Source organism: Trypanosoma conorhini, assembly GCF_003719485.1.
Source record: "Trypanosoma conorhini strain 025E chromosome Unknown Tco_14.4_contig_00028, whole genome shotgun sequence".
Lineage (NCBI taxonomy): Eukaryota > Euglenozoa > Kinetoplastea > Trypanosomatida > Trypanosomatidae > Trypanosoma > Trypanosoma conorhini.
Window position 1 is genome coordinate 20,141 of NW_021704115.1, and position 16,032 is coordinate 36,172.

The following is a 16,032-nucleotide window of genomic DNA, read 5'->3' on the forward strand; positions in this document are numbered from 1 at the left end:
GAACATCTCAATCCGCTCCCCGGCCCTGGAGCAGAACCCACCCGGCGTCTCCAGGCTGTCCGCGAAGACTCGGATGCGGATGGGCACCCAGTCACTGCCCACGGAGACGCTGACAGGAGGCTGCGCCGGCGCCACCTCGCGGGCCACGCCGCGAACTACCCGTGGCAGGTGATCAAACACGCACCGGTGCGGCACAGCAGCGACAAGGCCGCCGGTGCACAGCTGGAGGAGCAGGGCGCAGCAAAGCAGACGGAGCATCACGGGCGACTTGTTGTTACCGTCCGGAACTGTTCTTGCGCGCATCACGAGAGCACGCAAAGCGGTGGAGCCAGAAAGCAGGGAAGTGGAAAACAAAACGAAGCAAAAAAAAAGTCAATTTGTATAAAAGAGCGTGCTAAGTATTCTTCAAAAGACCATGAATGTCCTAGTAAAGTACACAGTTCCCAGGACGTGACTGAGCTGTTGAGTGAAGTTTTAATTGGCATAGAAATTTGTGTCAAGTGTCTAGGCGTCCAACGCCGGTAGACACTGCGTCGGTATAAAAGGAAAAAAAAGCGGGAGAAGCATTTACTCGCAATCGTTGTCTTACCCAATATTGGGACAAACAGCGGCCCCAGTTGCAAGCATCGGACGCATTAACGCCTCCAGATTCCGGTTTCTACGAGCAGAAATAGCACCGCTGCGACGACATGCCAAAATGCATACAGAAACATTACCAGTGATAGCACCGCGGGCAACACAGGTGATACGCGGGAAACACCGGCAGCGAGACCACGCGCTTCATCCCCACGACTGCAGTGGTGCAGCGCATACTTGATATACTTCTGAGCCAGTCTCTCGGAGTGCAGCCACAGGGCACACGCGGCGAACAATGCCACCAGCATGTTGAGGAAGCACAGCGTTGCCCCATGGTAGTCAAACCCCGCTCGCAGCGTCCACAGGGAGAAGGCTGGAAGGAGGAGCAGGCAGCAGCACGCAGTCCACCCCCCCGTCCACATTTGCAGGTGGATCTTGCAAGATTAGGCAGAGTAGCGGACACACCCATTACGTGCGGACATCAAAGAGGGGGAAGAGGTAAAAGGGAGTGGGGGCAAAGGGGAATTAAACCAAGAAGGAGATATGCGAGTACACACGCACACACTGCAATATTGACCCGCTGCAAGCAGGGAAGCATGCCCTATTCACTGCTACGTTCGTATGCATTTGGGAGGGGAGAGGGTGTCATGTCTGTGGTCCCAAGCAACACTGGCGCACGTCATCCACACCGGCCTCTCTCCCCCTCAGCGTACTCTACGCTTCAACGTCGTTGGAAGACGGTGATGTGGCTGCGAGTAACCGGTCACACCGGCCTCTTGTGCGGCACCCCGCGTTCTTCCTCCCTTGTGGTCGCACACGCAAGCAGAGATCAGGCATAAATAAGAAATAAAACACAAGCACACACACACACAGAGGGAGAAAGGAAGGGAAGCATAAAATGAAATAAAAAACAAAAAACAACCTAAAAAAAACAGCGAAGAGCGCTTAACATCGTGAGGCAACTCTATTGTTTACAGGAAGTGGCGGCTTGCGGGCGGTGTAGCATGCCCTCCAGAGCATAAACAGCAGGTCTGCATTGGCCACAATCTCCACCCTTGTTGCCGACACCGTTTCTACGTCAGAGGCACCGACCATGTCGTAGGCAACCGCCATCGACTTGATGGCCTGCACGACGGTGGCGCAGGGGTGCAGTGGAAGGTTTTCGAGGGCCTCGCCGGTAAGCGGCCATCGCTCGCCGCTGCGCCACGCGTGCCCTGGCTGCTTCCGTGACAAGTTCACGACAAGCCGCTTCACCTCCTGGAAGCCTTCAAGGAAGACAACCGCCGCCGAGGTGCCGCAGCGCAGACGGTCTTTGATCTGGCGAAACAGCTGCATATCCGTGTAAATGTTGAGTGCAATGCCCTTCAGCCGCGCCATGACAAGCGCCGTGGCTTCTCCCACCGGCAGCTGCTGCAACACAGCGGGGCTGAAGAGTGCACTGGACGCGTTCGTTGTCGCATCGTCATCCACGCCGGCGGACTGATCCAACGAGTGCTGAAGCGCGTCGCGGTCGACGTTGAGTTGCTGCGTGCGCGCAAGCTCCTCATGCAAAAGCCGTTGCTCCTCCTCGTGCTGCCGCCGCAGGTGCTCCAGACGCTTCTGCAGTTGCAGCTTTTCGAATATGTCGAGATGCGTCTCTTCCGCAGTCCGTAGACGGTGCTCAACTTCCTGCACCTCCCGCCCGAGTCTCTCCAAGCGACGTTTCCTGCAAAAGAGCTGCCAGAAGAGCAGGGCCCAGTATAAGATGTTTCGGTGACACTGCTTTTCCCGCACAGTGGCCAACGCCCGCAAGGAGACGATTCTGGTGCGATACACGTGCCAGCGACGCCACATGGTGAACACGCGACGACGCTCCCGCTCCCTTGTCACCTTTGCATACGCCTCCGCAAATCCTGCGGCGTAGACTGCGCTTTTCGCTGTGGGTGCCTCGGTAGCGGTTGCCGCAGTTCCTGCCGCGGTCCCCGCCGCCTCTCCTTCCCGGCGTGCGTGGGCCAATTTCCAGCTTTCATACGCCTGACGCAGGAAGCGGCCCCGCGACTTCCCAACCAGAAGCGCAAGCTTGTCATCCGACAGAGCCCCGCGTCGCACGGCGCCGTAATACTTCCAACGAGCAAAGAATTTTGCTAAAAGCGCCCCATTTGACGCGTGAGCCAAGGCTCTAACCACGTCCCCCTGCTGTCGCCGCGCCTTGCGACGCGAGACCGCCTCCCTCCACCTACAGAGCAGTCGTGTCACCCACGTCTGGCGGGACAGCCGCTCCAGCGCAACAGCGGTGAGTTGTCGCCGGAAGCGTCGCTGCTCCCCGTCGTAAAAGCGGCACCACGTGCTAAAGTAGCGACGCATAAGCCGAAATTGGTGACGCTCCTCTAGGGTGAGGCAAATCTCTTCCTGCTGCCGACCGCGCAGGTGGTGAGAAGTAATGCATGCGCGCCACTTGGTGTAGTACGCAAGAAGCAGACGACGGGCATGCAGGCGTTTCAGGAGTTCCGCGTATTTTCGCTTGCGGTGCAGCTCCTTCTGCTTCAGTGCAATGGCCTTCTGCTCCCACGCGGCGGCCTCCGTGGTGTCTTGGGTGATGACGGCGTTAATATCATTGATAGACTGCTGCAACGACTCCTCCAACGTGTTTCGGTGGCCGCACCACACCTTGCTGATGCCGTTGCTGCCCAGTGCCAGCACCCGAACTGTCTCCACATCCCGCACGCAGTCCAAGGAGACGACCTCAAACCGCGGCTGCTCACCAGCCTGGGGCTCATCCACGTCGATAAACGCCTCACGCACCACTTGTTCGACGCCAAAGTCATCATCGGGGTTTGCACTCCAGCGCTCCACGAGGCCATCGGTGTAGGCCACCCACAGGCTGCGAGATCCCTCGTGCGTGACGAGGTCGCGGACGGCAACCTGAAGAGGAATAGACTTCAGTAAATGGAAGTTGCGTTGCAAGGTGATCTCGGGAAAGGGCTCTTCGATCCTCACATTCCACACATTCACGTGGCCATCTTCGGAGGCAGAGAAGATGAGGTCTTCCATCACGGTGAGAGCGTTCACGCGACTGGTGTGCCCGCGCAGTGTCGCGACCTGCAGCCCAGAGGCAGAATCGACCGCCACGACGGCGCCAGCCATGGAGCCGCACAAGACAACGTTATTGCCGAATGCCGCCATGCAAGTTAAGGCTTGGTGGGACTCAGTCACACCATCTATGCGTGAGATGGCCTCAAAATTCTTTTCTTCCCTATCCCAGCGAACCAGCACCATGTCAATAGAGCCACTTACTGTAATACCACTGCCCAAAACACAAAAGGCTACGACAGGTGCCATATGGAAATGTCCCATCGTTAGCTGCACAAGGCAAAGGTGGTCGTGCACCACTACGGTTCCATCCTCGTAGCCCAGCCAGAGATGGTGCGGCGTCGCCTTCATTGCCATTGGCTTGATGATGTCGCCAGTTGCTGCGGTACGTGCGGGAATCCGCGTCGACAGTGCCCCGGAGACGCTGCTGTAAATGTCAATTGTGCCAGTTTCTTCGTTCGCGGCCCAGAGAGAGGCACTTGCCCTGACCACTGCGGCGCGCAGGTACGGCCCCGTGATGGTGAAAGGAACACTGCCCCGGCTACTGTCCGCTCTACTCTGCCCCTTAGCGTCAACGCCTCGCGACGCGGCATCAAAGGAATGCGAGAGCATCACAAGCGGCATACTTGCTATTGTGGCAGCAGAGGAAAGGGGCGCTGCAGGTGGCGGAGATTCACTCAAAATACTGGATGTCGCCCTGCGAGACGGTGTGGCAGGCAACGACTTTTTTATCGTGCCGAGACGCAATGATGGCCGCACGCCTCCTAATGGACGCGGCAGCGGTGCCGTCGACGAGGCGCTCATTTCTGCGATACTTGAGGTGGGTCGTCTAGTGCTCGCCGGCGGCGCCACAGTGAGTCGGTTTAACGTGCGGCGTGTTGGGGCGAGGGCGGTTGAGTGGCGCCTCCGCAAAGAGCCCCGCTCTCTTTCCTCCTCATTGGGTCCCCGCAAGACGGGCGCACGGCGGCGACTTCCCTCCGTCAGCCGCTCGCGGGCAGCACTTGCCTTGTGCAAGTTCCTCCGCGCCTCCTTTGAGGACGGTGTTGCCATTGCCCGGAGAGACTCCTCCATTTCTACTACGATTTTTTTCTTTTTTTCTTTTTTCGTTGCTTGTCTTGTTTATTTCGTTCTTTCTTTGGTCGTGTGTGTGTGTGTGTACTTCCTGGGGGTTGGTTAGGGGTGGCGGGCAGGCGACATGAGACACACGCACACACGCAGAGAAGGAGATGGAGAGCGTCAGCGCGAAGGAGCAAACCCCCACCCCACCCCCCACGCGCGTGTTGGGGGCAGTCCCTCACACCGCCCCTCCAGCGGCGAACACAAGGCCGCAGAAACGACAAGCCCACACTGCGCATTTCACGGAAGATGTTTTCATACGCACTCACACGAAAACTGACGGCATTGACGCAAACGCAAAGCTGTTGTAACGCAGCCACAGATGCACATCCCCAGAAATAGTGTAGTTTTAAAAAGAAAGAAAATACTTTTCACGCGCCTCCAAAATGCATTCACACGCCCGGATTGTAGTGGCATGTTTCCATATAAACTGCCGGCAATCCTGCGTTTTTCTTTTCCCCCCATTCCTCGTTTCACTTGAAACCTGCCTGCACTCGCTCGGCGGAAGCACACGGCCAAGTCCCCTGCTATCACCGCACACGGACGTTTTTTCTTTCGAATTTCGCCACCTTTCTTCTTGGTGTCATTTGCCTCATATACACAAATATTTTTATATATAAATATATAAATATATATATATATATATGTCAGCTTCCCCCTTCCGGTGCCCTTTGGTTATTTCATTATTCGTGCGGTCCTGCGGGAACACCACCGTCTTGGTGCTCCCTCTCGCCGCCCTCCCTCACAGCTGCCGGCGCAGGGGAGGTGCCCTGAGGGAGACGATGAAGGGGTGCGGGGGACAAACAAGACGCGAAATGTCTACCCGCGGTGTGGGTGGGGGGAGCCTAAGCCCACAACTTCGTGCTGCGCAGCGTTCCCCGCACTCCACAGCCCTACACTGCACGCGCCATACAGAGCGATATCTTCCTGTCATGGTGTCCCACCGCCACCAGCACCGTCCTCGCATGACATACTGTTACCCCACTGACGTCTTCGTTCCCGTTTTGACTTTTGCTGTTTTTTGTTGTTGTTGTTGCTTCTTTTGTGTGCGTTCTCCGCTTCCAAAGTCCCCCCCCTCCCCCCTCATCGCATAGACGCATGCACGCAAGTACGGAGGTGTGGATGAAGCCACACCGCCGCTTATTCGGTGATCTTCAGAAGATAAGATGTTTACCGTCGGCGGTGCAAAGAGCCGCACGCCGCTGCGGGCGAGAGGAGCGTTTTGACAGGTTCCGCCTCCGGGAAGGTACTACCTCTTGCTGGCGTATCTCCCTTCCCTCCTCATTTTCGTGCGTCGATGCTGGTTCGTCAGAGAGGTAAAACGCACCCTTGACAGTCTTTACATAGGTCTCGTCGTAGAGCAACTGCCACGCCCGCATTGTCGCCTCCACCGAGGCGCGCTTCTCTTCCCAGTCAATGTCAATGTTTTCAATACCGAGGAGGGCCAGCGTCTGGTAGTATTTGGCATGGAGAGTGCGATGGCTGTAAAGCAGCAGTGAAATACCTACCGTCGGTATTGGCTCTGACGTCGGCATCTGCTGCTGCTGATAGCGGACGCCAGCATCCACGCCTCGTGAAGGCAACGTCGAATCAAGCCGCACTGTTTCCAAGCTTCCATATTGGCTGTTTTCGGCGCTGCTGCCACGCAGGTTGGAGACGGCCCTTCGAAGCGTGAATCTACTCCCCTGCCGATGGGGTGACATGACAAGCACCTCCTCCGCGTCCTTCGGCTTCGGCAAATATGCGTCCGGCGCGACTATGGAATTGTTCCGCAGCAAATCATCCTGCTCCTGCGCACGTTGCTGGTACAACTCCGGCTGTTTCAGCCGCTGAATGTGGGCGTAAAGGGCGAGGTACTTGACATACCGCGTCCAATCCAGCTTGAGCTCGGTACAGGACGTCTCACACTCCATGAACCGTTTGCTGGTGGAAAAAAATCTGTCCAGCGAGAACACAAAGCGATCGGTGCCCTGCTCTGTGAAGTGCGCCGTGATGGCGCAGTCCAGCACCGAGCGCAGATCCCCCACGGCGTCTATATCGGAAAGGTTTCCGAGGCCGCCGCCGTCGCACGGTGGAGCACATGGCAATGTGACGGCGGCGGCGGCGGCGGCGGCGGCGGTGGAAGCAGCCGCAGCGCCGGCGGCATTCTCGTTGCTGCCGTTTTTGCCCGCCGCCTCATCCTGCGCCTGAGCCGGCTCCGTGGGGGGATTTTTTGCGCGAACTTCCCAGAAGTCGTAGCGCAACCAAAAAAGGTCCCTCTGGATGGTGCGCACCATCATGTTCCACACCCGCTTGCTGCCCACCAGCGCCTCCTTCACCGCCTGCGGCTGCAGCTTCTGCTCGATAAAGAAAAGGTTGTAGTTGCAGCTCAGCACCTGCCCGCATATAGCCTCGCAGTCGTTGCGGTAACTAATAGGATCCTGCGTCATTTGGGCGTAGTGCAATGCCATGACGTCCGCCGGCGGCACAATGACCGCGTTGTGGTTTGCCGCCTGCATCGTCAGAAAGAAAATGTAGCGGCTGATGGTTATTCGCAGGGCGTCTTCGCGAACAGTTCGCTGCATTGTTTTCGCTGCGGCAGACGCCCCGTCTGTGGCTGCCGCCTGGGCTGGCGTCCGGTCAGCCTGCTTTGGAGGCTGCTGCGGCTGTGCCTCGGCAGCCTCCTCCGGTGAGGCAAAGACGAAGGACTCCAGCGGGCCTAGCGCAGCCACGGCCTCGGCGTAGCTGAACACTAAGTCGTCGTCTAGTGCCAGGTCCACCTTAAGGTACCCGTCCACAAGCAGATTGATGATTGTCTGCACCGTGTCCCCTACAAAGAGGTTGGGGCGCAGCTTCATCCCGTTGATGCACTGCAGATTCAGTCCACAAATCTCAAGCGGGACCTTCGTGCGGTAGGGGCTCATGTTGTGCGCCCCCTTCCACACCTCCCAGTCTATCGTGTGCAGGTGGTGGAGATTGGAGATGTCGAACCACTCGTTGTTGGCCGAGGGGCGGTTCGCCGCAAATGGGCACTCCGTGACGTTGAGCACCTGCAGATTGCTGAGGGAGAAGAGGGTCATGTTCGGGTCCTGGAGTTGCTCGTTCTCGCTCAGGTCAAGCTCAACCAGGTTCCTCAGCTTGTGAAAGTACTTGGGCAGCGTGCGAAACCCACACGCGCGAAGGCAAAGTTTCCTCAGCGGGATGGGTTGAGGAACTTTGGCAATACGACCAGCACGGCTGAGTTGACTAGCACTCACGCAGGAGCTGGCGCGAGAGGCGACGCTGGCCGCGTCGTCGCTCGCCTCCGTTACCGGGTTCAGGACGCCGGCTGCTAAGGCGTTGAAGGGGCTTAGGTGCCGCACCAGTCGACCTGCAAGAACGTCCAACGTCTCCAGGGGGTTCTCCGCAAGGTCAAGGCTGGAGAGTTTGCGCAGCTGCACAATCACCTGCGGGACCGCCACGAGCCGCATCTTCCGCAGGTGCAACTGCGTGAGGGTGTGCGGCAGCTTCCTGCCAAAGAACCCCGGGTCCTCAAAGTCAAAGCTGTTTGCGGAGATGTCAAGCGTCTTCAGCGTCGTCACCTCCTTGACGCCGGCGGGAATCTCGCCCTTAATGCCGCAGTTGGCGATGCGCAAAACCTGCAGTGCACGCAGGCTCGAAAACTCCACCCCGTCCAGAAGCAGGTTGGTGTTGTCCGAGAGGTCCAACTCCGCCAGGACGGCGCAGCGCAGGAGACAAACTGGGATGGCACACAGCGAGCAACAGCGCAGGGTGAGGTGCGTCAAGTGTTCTATGCGCGGCAGCACCTCCATCGAGAGCATGTGTCTTCCTAGCGGGTTCATGCTGGCGTCGAGCAGCCAGAGGCTCTCCATCGAACTCAACACCGTTGGCACGTGCTCAAAGCGGTTGTTGTCAATGTACAGCTCTTCAATGTCGGTCAGCAGCGTCATTTCCTTGCCGAGGGTGTACAGCCTATTCTCCGAGAGATGCAGCCGCCGGGCGGTGTGCAGTTTATCACGCCTAATGACATCAACGTACTTCGGCATGAAAACATCCATGGAGCGGGAGGTCAGGTCCACATCCCCATCACGCCCTACATGTAGCCCAGTTGCACCAAACAGCTTGCTGACTTTGTTGGTTTCCACAGAGTGGCTGCAGCCCATTTACCGCGTGCCTGCGGGTGCAGATATAAGTCGGTGAAGCACGCGTCTGGTGCAGGAAGTGTGTGTGTGTGTGAGAGAGAGAGAAGGAAAAAAGAGAAGAGACAAAGGAGAAAAGCTTGTACCCACCCACCCCCACGTGAGAGAGAGAGAAAGAGAGGGAAAGGAAAGGACAACGCAAAGGAAGGAATTACAACGCAATTTCACTTAACTTCTTCGTTTCATTTTCATTTTTTTTCTTCTATTTTTTTTTAGTGGCACCTCCTGCTGCCTTAAGTGCCCGGCGCCAGCAGGACCTTCACGTCACCCGTCATTGTGAGGGCGCCGGTGCGCCACAGCCTCACCACGTCCTCTAGCACCTCCACATGCATCTGCCGCATCGCGCTTGTGGAGGCGCGGAACACGCGGTAAATTTTGTACGCCCGACCGAAGCGCGCGGCGAAAAGCAACTCCCGCAGCGACATCTCAAAGTCCCGGCGCGCGTTCGTGCAGGTGCTCTTCACCTCCACGTACGCCAAAATCTCCGTTGAGGTGGAGGCCGCGGCGTCGCGCACGACGCGCCGCACAAGCAGAATGTCGTACGGCGTGCCGTGCTCGCCGTGCTCGTTGACCCACACAACCTCAACGCCGGGCGCCGCCTCCGCCCGCAACTTCTCCGCGACAAAACGCTCCGCCGCCACGGCGTAGTCGGCCGTCTCCCGCGGCTCCTGCACCACCATCGCAGGGGCGCCGCGCTGAGGCCGCCCACCACGCCGCCCCCGCCCGCGGGCAGACGCATTCGCCGTGTCGGCCGCGCCCTCCTCCGCCGCGTCGCCCTCGGCCCCGCCGCGGCCGCGCTCCATGCCGCGCAGCAAGTCGTGGGCGGAGTCGAAGAGGTCGCACCGCCACTGCGGCAGCGAGCGGGCCATGTGGCCGCCGTCGCCCCAGGGCAGCACCTTCAGGCGCGGCGTGTGTGAGGCTTGCGAGGCCGCCGCCGCCGCTCCGCTCCGCCCCCCTGTGGGGCTAAAGCCGTCCCTTCCAAAGGGAAAGTGGTCACGGAAGCGTGCAGACGGCGCCGCCGAGAGCTGCCAAGTTTCCTCCCAGGGCGAGGATGCCGTTGCCGCCGCCGCCGCCGTCGTCGTCGTCTGCGGGCACGGAGCTGACGGGGTGTCGTCGGCGAAGCACAGGTTGGCGTCCCGCAGCCACTGCTGCAGGGCCGTTGTCAGCCCCCGCCGTACCTCCGCATCCATCAAAGGAAGAAACACATCCGCAATCGCGTCGGCCTCAAGGGACGGGACAAATTCCTCATCGACGCCGTAGAGGCAGTTGTGTTGCTGCACGTACCAGCAGCGCACGGTACGCGTCATGGTGTATGTCTGCCCTTGAAAACGAAGCATCTCCCGCACGACTGGCTCCGCCGCGAGCACCGTGCTGAAATGCTCCAAGGCATGCCGAACCTGGGAATGCACAAGGGCGTAGTAGTGCGGGTGGTGCGTCCGCAAAAACTCCTGCACACGCGGGACACAGTCGGCAATTTTCCTGTGCAGCTGTGCGCTGTGAGCGGCATTCATCCGGTCAAACGTCACAATCTTCTCCGTACAGTCCTCTAACGCCACAAGACCCATCTTCTGCAGCACGGCAGAAACAACGTGATGCGGCTGTTGCGCAAATGCAAGCACAGGCAGCGAGGGCGTCGTGTCCGCGCCAGCGGCGTCGCCATCATTCTCAGCGGCGCAAGCGCCAGGGTGCGTAGAAACTCTGAGTGCAAGGCCAGAGAAGCCGCAGTAGTATGGACCGCAGTAGAACAACCCCTCCGCCGGACTTCGCCAACGGCCGTGAAGAGGAAACACGTACTCCGCCCGGGCCGTGTCTGCCACAAGGCCTACAACCCCCTTCAGCGCCTCCTGGCCGGCGCTGCCGCGACTCTCTGGGTGCTGCTCCTCAAACTCTTTCTGGAGATAACTGTAATGCGCCGTGCAGGAGTGAGACAGGACCCGCAGAAGCAACCCAGTGAGGGACGCGCTCATTCCAGACCCGGCCACAATGCCTCGTCTGCAGGCCCGCGCCGCCGCCCACCAGGTTGCCACCGACGGAACGGGGGAGACGCGCAAGCCACCAACGGCGAACTCGCGAAGGTCGTCGCCGACAAAAGCAATGGAGCGGTCGAGCACACACGCCCCGTCCGCGCCCGGAAGCGGCTCCCAGCACAGCGTCGCACACGTCGCCATCTCGCCCACAACAAATTCCCCATTCACGTCCAGCCCTACACGCGTCGTTGGGAGTGGTATGATCGGCAGCCGCCTTGCGTCGAGGAGAACATCCCCCTCCTCCTCTTCGGTGTGAGAAAGGCGGTGCAGGAGGCACCGCACTGTGGCGAGTGAGATGCGGCTCCCCACCCGCAGCGAGCGTAGCAGTCGCAAAGCGACGGCGGCCGTGTAAGCCACAGGCATACCCATGAGGCGGGGCAACGCCTCCGCAGAAATATCCGCCATGCCCGCCTGCACCACGTCGATCCACCCGCCAAGAAACCGATGCATATGCTGCAACGAGCTGCTGTCAGCGTGCTGCTTGGAGAGAGAGAGAAGGTCGCGCATGTCGTGAGGGGCAAAATGCAACACCTCTAACAGACCACTGCGTGTGAAGCATGGAAGAGCTGGAAATAGTTCGGAGGGTGCGCGCCAGCACTCGATCCGCAGGGCAGAGTTCCCCGCATCACTGTCGCCGCCACGGCGTGACAGGGCGGGCAGCCAAGCCACGTCCCGCAGACTCTGCAGAATGTCTTCAACCCCGGCAGCCATCCGCGACGACGGGGGCGCCGTACACCACACCCCCAAGAGCCACCAATACAGCAGCAGCATGCGCAGAGCCATGTGACACTCCTCCGCCTCTGTGCGCACTGCTCTGTTAAAGTAGTCTCGTAGTTGAGGCTGCAGAAGCCGCAGCAGAAACCCCTCACACAACCAGCACTCCGGCACAGACGTCAACACTCCATGGTCCCCAAGAGTCGCTAGCAGGTCGTGTAGCACGTGCTGAGAGTCTGAATCATGCAGCCCGCGCAGTAGAACCTCGCCGTCAAGCATCGCCAACGCACAGCCCTCTCCGCCCCCGAGTTGTAAATCAAGAATATACTGCAGCGGATGAAACACAAGAAGATTCTCCGATGCGTGACATCCTGACAAGAGAACACGCTGGGAAAGAACACCCCGTGCTGCCGACAGGGGCAACAACGATCGCGTCGCCACGAGCGGCAGGAACATCAACTCGGGCAACCCCGATTCAAGGCATTGCATTAGCACCCGGCCCGGGGAAGCAGCAGCCGCATCCGCGGGCCCGTCAGAGCCCTTCGTGTGGGCCCCTATGGCCCTGTGGAACGCACACCACCCGTCGAACACCTCTTTATGAGAGAGCAGACGCAAAATGGTATCCACGTCAACCGAAAAAGGATCCCTTCCCACCGCCGAGGCTCCACCATACTGCTCCGCAGCCCCTTCTCCGCGCCGTAGGCGGGGCAACAGTTTGGAGGCATAACTCCGAAATACGGCGAAGTCATCACACGTGGCAAAAGACACGGCAGCAGTCACAGATTGCATCGCCGCTAAGCATCGCAATATCGACAAGGCCTTCTCGAGAGGAATAGGAGGCAGTTCCGCCGGGGTCGACAACGACGCGGACGCCGCTGCCACTCCCGCATTTGATGCGCACGCATTTCCCGCGTGCTGCTGCGGCTGCTGATGGTGATGATAATTCAAAGAGGACAAAGACACATCATCCGACACTTCCGTCCGCTCCTCCACGACTGTCCCGCGACGTCGCTTTCTCGAGTGCGAAGAGGTTACCATTGCTGGCATGGCTTGCTGTGCTCCTGTTGCCATCGCAGTTGCCGCCGCCGTAGAGGAAGCAGGAGGAGGCTGAGGTAAAGCCGGGGCAGAGGGTAAACTAATGGACATGGGCAACGTGTGTTGCACCTCGGCTGCTGCCGGGGCGTGCGTGCCGTGTGGGAGGTGCACGGAAGACGGAAAAGGCTCCGCCCGCAGCGTTCCATGCAGCAAGACCCCTCCCGATGGGCCGTTACACGCCCCCCACATATCCGGTGGGATGTCCGTTCCCTGCAGCTCCACAGGAGAGGCACGCACAACAAATCTCACCTCATGCGGAGATTGCCTCCCTGCGTCATTGCAGCGGGACACAAATTCCGTGTGCAGCGATTCCGCAACACGTTCGTAAATGACGCTGTTGCGTTCGCGGCACCACGCGTTGCTTCTCCAGAGCTCGGAGAAAAAGGCCGAGGTTCGCCCAACCTCCTGGCGCACAAACCGCAGTAGCCAGGGGAAGTGCTGAATGTGAATGCCCAGCTGCATGCTGGTGTACTTGCCGTCCTTGTAGCAACGCGAGAAGGCGCGTACGGCATCCCCGGCGTCTCCGCCGCCCGTCAACACCCCTTGGGCGCCTGCGTCGAAAAGAAGAAACTGCATGAACTCGGCGCTCGTAACAGGGGCGAGGTTGGTGTCGACCCGAACGCCAAACATGTGCTGGACGCATGGCAACGCCGCGAGGGAGCAGCCCAGGCCGAGTTCAGCGTACATCATGACATTCTCCGTGAGACACACCTCTGACTGCAGCTCATGCAACGTCACTACAGGCCGCGTCGCCACGGCGCTCTGCAGCATTGCCGTGACGCGAGATTGCAGCACCGCCACAGAGGCAAGTGACGGTACCTGCTTCAAAGAGAAGGGCAGTCCGTCTGGAAACGGGGCCTGGCCGCGCTGATTATAAAACTTCGCGTACACCTTGCAAAGAATGTTCTCCACCGTCAGTGGCGGGGCACGTGCGCTGCCATCGCTGCCAAGCTGCAGCTCCTTGACGTATGCGTCAATCGCCTCCATCGACGGAGCCGGCACGCGCTGCATTTGCGGCAGACCCGCACCCGCGAAAACAGACGGGACAGACGTCTTTTATGCTGGGAGAAGACAAAGGGGGAGGAAGAAAGAGGATTCTCGGCGTCCGCCCTCCGCAAGCAGGGAGGTAGCGACAGCAACAAGCACGCACAAGGAAGATGCACACACAAACAGGAAAAAAAACGATGTAAATTTACGGCATGCGATTACGCGTGAGCCGGGTCATACACGGCAAGAGGCGGGCAAGCAAAATTCCCACGGAAATCACCCGAGAAGAGTGTGTGAAGGAAAGGCAAGGAAGAAAAGAGAACAAGCAGGGAAAAAAGTGGCAGTGGGGAGGGGGAGGGAGCGGGATAGAGGCCGACGGTGCTTTTCCCTCTCGTAGGAAAGTGTTGTTTCAATCCATCCGTCCCCAGCTCTGTACTCCCCTCCGTCGCCGTTTTCGGCCCTCTCGCCGGCCGGACTGCCCTCGGCGCCGCCCACTGGTTTCTTCGCGCCTCCACCGATGTGCCCCAGCGCACAGCGGCGAACTGTCACATTGTTGCTTGCTGTGCCTCCCTGCGGGTCTGTGGCGCCGCGTGTTACTTCATTTGCAGACAGAAGGCGCAGCTGCAGGAGGCCCTCGTCCCTCCTCTACCCAGAACGCATGAAAAGGGGAGGAGGAGAGGGCGGAGATGGATAATTGGCTCAGTGTGCGCCCAGCTTCCCACACCACTTCAGCAGCGACTCGTCCCGCACATAGAGAAGGTGTGCAGGGGCACAAACGAATTGAAAGGCGTTCTTTTATAATCGGGCCGGTTTTGAAGTTTGGCAAACACGAATTCCTTGGGGGTCCCCCCGCCCCCCGCAGCGCAACCATCCGGACTCCTCCGCGGAGGAAGACATCCGCAGCAGTCGTATGCCAGTGAGGGTTTTCTGGGCTCGAGGGCAGAGGAGGCCTAAAAGACGAAAAAAAAAAACATGCAAAATAAGAACCGCAGCCACGCCAATCTTCACAGCAGCAGTTAGTGGAAAACATAAACATCAAGTAATCCGTAAAGAAGCAGGCGAAGCCCACCACGCCATGCCCATCATCTCCTGAGGCCCAACTTGCCGCACATTGTCTCCAGAAGCGTCTTGACAAAACAACAGGAAACACAAGGAAAGAAAGAAAAAACACGATGCGTCTCCGTTGTATTTCGGCCCCGATACTGTTTCCTTTTCGTTACGCGTCCCCCAACCAAGATTGTCGGTTTCCTTCCTCGTATTCCTCTCTGCAAGCATTCGACAGCACGACGCCATATGCCACTTCACCCACACACGCACAGCCCCACACGGAGAAGAAGATGGGAGGCCCCCTACACCCACATGCGGTCCTGTAGGGCGCCGGAGAGAAAGAAAGAGAGGGGCATCATCGTCCTCATCATCCGCGCCTCTCGCTCCTGTGGAGGTGCAGCTTCCCCATCGCAAGCTCGCTTCCTCAATGGCCTCCAGCAAAATGCTGGCCGCACTATTTACGCCGGTCCTTTTTGTTTTTCGTTATTTTTCATGTGTACTTCGGTGAGAAGGCGCAAGGGCTGCCTCCCTAGGCGGCCTCCAACTTGTCCTTCGCTCGCTGCCCCATGAGGTTAATCAGCAGCTCCTGCAGGGGCGAGACCTCCTCCCGCGGGATGAGGTCAAACTCCCAGACAAAGTACATGAAGTGTTTGAGCGCCGTGTTAATGTGCGACTCCTCCTGCAGCTCTCGTATCTTCGCAAAGTGGGAGTAATACACGTGTGCGTAGACCCGGAAAAGTCGCTTAAAACATGTCTTGACCCGGTCCAGAAAATCCGGCGGGTACGGGTTGCGGTCCTCCGAGGGAAAGATGCGCTCATCGTTGATCTGCTTCTCAATCCACTCCATAAGCAGTCGCACGTACTCGGGGGCGCTCACCTTGGTCGCCTTTGGGTACTCCGGCGGGTCCTTCCAAAGGTACTCGTAGCGCGGGCCGGACGACATCACCGGGCAACTGCTGGCCGTGCAGAACTCCGTGAGAGAGCCGTAGAGAACGTTCGTGATGTTGTAGAAGTCGACGGTGTGCACTGAAAGCCAATGGTTGAGGTTGGCCCCTTGTGGCAGACGCACCGCCTTGCTTAAATCACCGGAGCGCACGAGCGACTTGGCGAACTTGTGCAGGTTGTAACGCTCCGTTCCCTCCTTGTGCTTCTTCTTTGGCTTATACGTGCGGTCGGAGTCAAACAGCTTCGCCCTAAACTTCTTCATGGCGCACTAATTCGAA

At 58.9% G+C, this 16,032-nt stretch overlaps 6 protein-coding genes across 6 annotated transcripts in view, besides 5 other annotated features; all 6 read right to left on the reverse strand.

The window, feature by feature from the left end:
• Positions 1-258, reverse strand: part of Tco025E_00979 (surface protease GP63) — a gene marked incomplete at both ends in the record, with an annotated part of 1,755 nt that extends 1,497 nt beyond the window's left edge. Inside the window, one exon of the mRNA XM_029367918.1 lies at positions 1-258. This exon is cut by the window's left edge and continues 1,497 nt beyond it. Coding sequence (XP_029231951.1) covers positions 1-258 — 258 coding nt within the window.
• A 377-nt stretch (positions 259-635) lies between these two features.
• Tco025E_00980 (uncharacterized protein) lies at positions 636-998 on the reverse strand (the record flags this gene model as incomplete). Its single annotated transcript, XM_029367919.1, has 1 exon — positions 636-998. One exon carries the CDS (start codon positions 996-998, stop codon positions 636-638), a length of 363 nt encoding a protein of 120 aa, XP_029231952.1.
• Positions 999-1,521: 523 nt separating this feature from the next.
• Positions 1,522-4,695, reverse strand: Tco025E_00981 (uncharacterized protein; the record flags this gene model as incomplete). Its single annotated transcript, XM_029367920.1, has 1 exon — positions 1,522-4,695. One exon carries the CDS (start codon positions 4,693-4,695, stop codon positions 1,522-1,524), a length of 3,174 nt encoding a protein of 1,057 aa, XP_029231953.1.
• Positions 4,696-4,727: 32 nt separating this feature from the next.
• Positions 4,728-4,782: a microsatellite.
• A 590-nt stretch (positions 4,783-5,372) lies between these two features.
• Positions 5,373-5,407: a microsatellite.
• A 365-nt stretch (positions 5,408-5,772) lies between these two features.
• Positions 5,773-5,807: a microsatellite.
• Positions 5,808-5,915: 108 nt separating this feature from the next.
• Positions 5,916-8,903, reverse strand: Tco025E_00982 (uncharacterized protein; the record flags this gene model as incomplete). Its single annotated transcript, XM_029367921.1, has 1 exon — positions 5,916-8,903. The coding sequence occupies one exon, from the start codon at positions 8,901-8,903 to the stop codon at positions 5,916-5,918; it is 2,988 nt and encodes a 995-aa protein (XP_029231954.1).
• Positions 8,904-8,975: 72 nt separating this feature from the next.
• Positions 8,976-9,014: a sequence feature (GA-rich).
• Positions 9,015-9,041: 27 nt separating this feature from the next.
• Positions 9,042-9,090: a microsatellite.
• An 82-nt stretch (positions 9,091-9,172) lies between these two features.
• Tco025E_00983 (uncharacterized protein) lies at positions 9,173-13,786 on the reverse strand (the record flags this gene model as incomplete). The annotated part of the gene is made up of 1 exon (XM_029367922.1): positions 9,173-13,786. One exon carries the CDS (start codon positions 13,784-13,786, stop codon positions 9,173-9,175), a length of 4,614 nt encoding a protein of 1,537 aa, XP_029231955.1.
• A 1,552-nt stretch (positions 13,787-15,338) lies between these two features.
• Positions 15,339-16,016, reverse strand: Tco025E_00984 (cell cycle associated protein MOB1; the record flags this gene model as incomplete). The annotated part of the gene is made up of 1 exon (XM_029367923.1): positions 15,339-16,016. The coding sequence occupies one exon, from the start codon at positions 16,014-16,016 to the stop codon at positions 15,339-15,341; it is 678 nt and encodes a 225-aa protein (XP_029231956.1).
• Between the last annotated feature and the right edge of the window lie 16 nt (positions 16,017-16,032).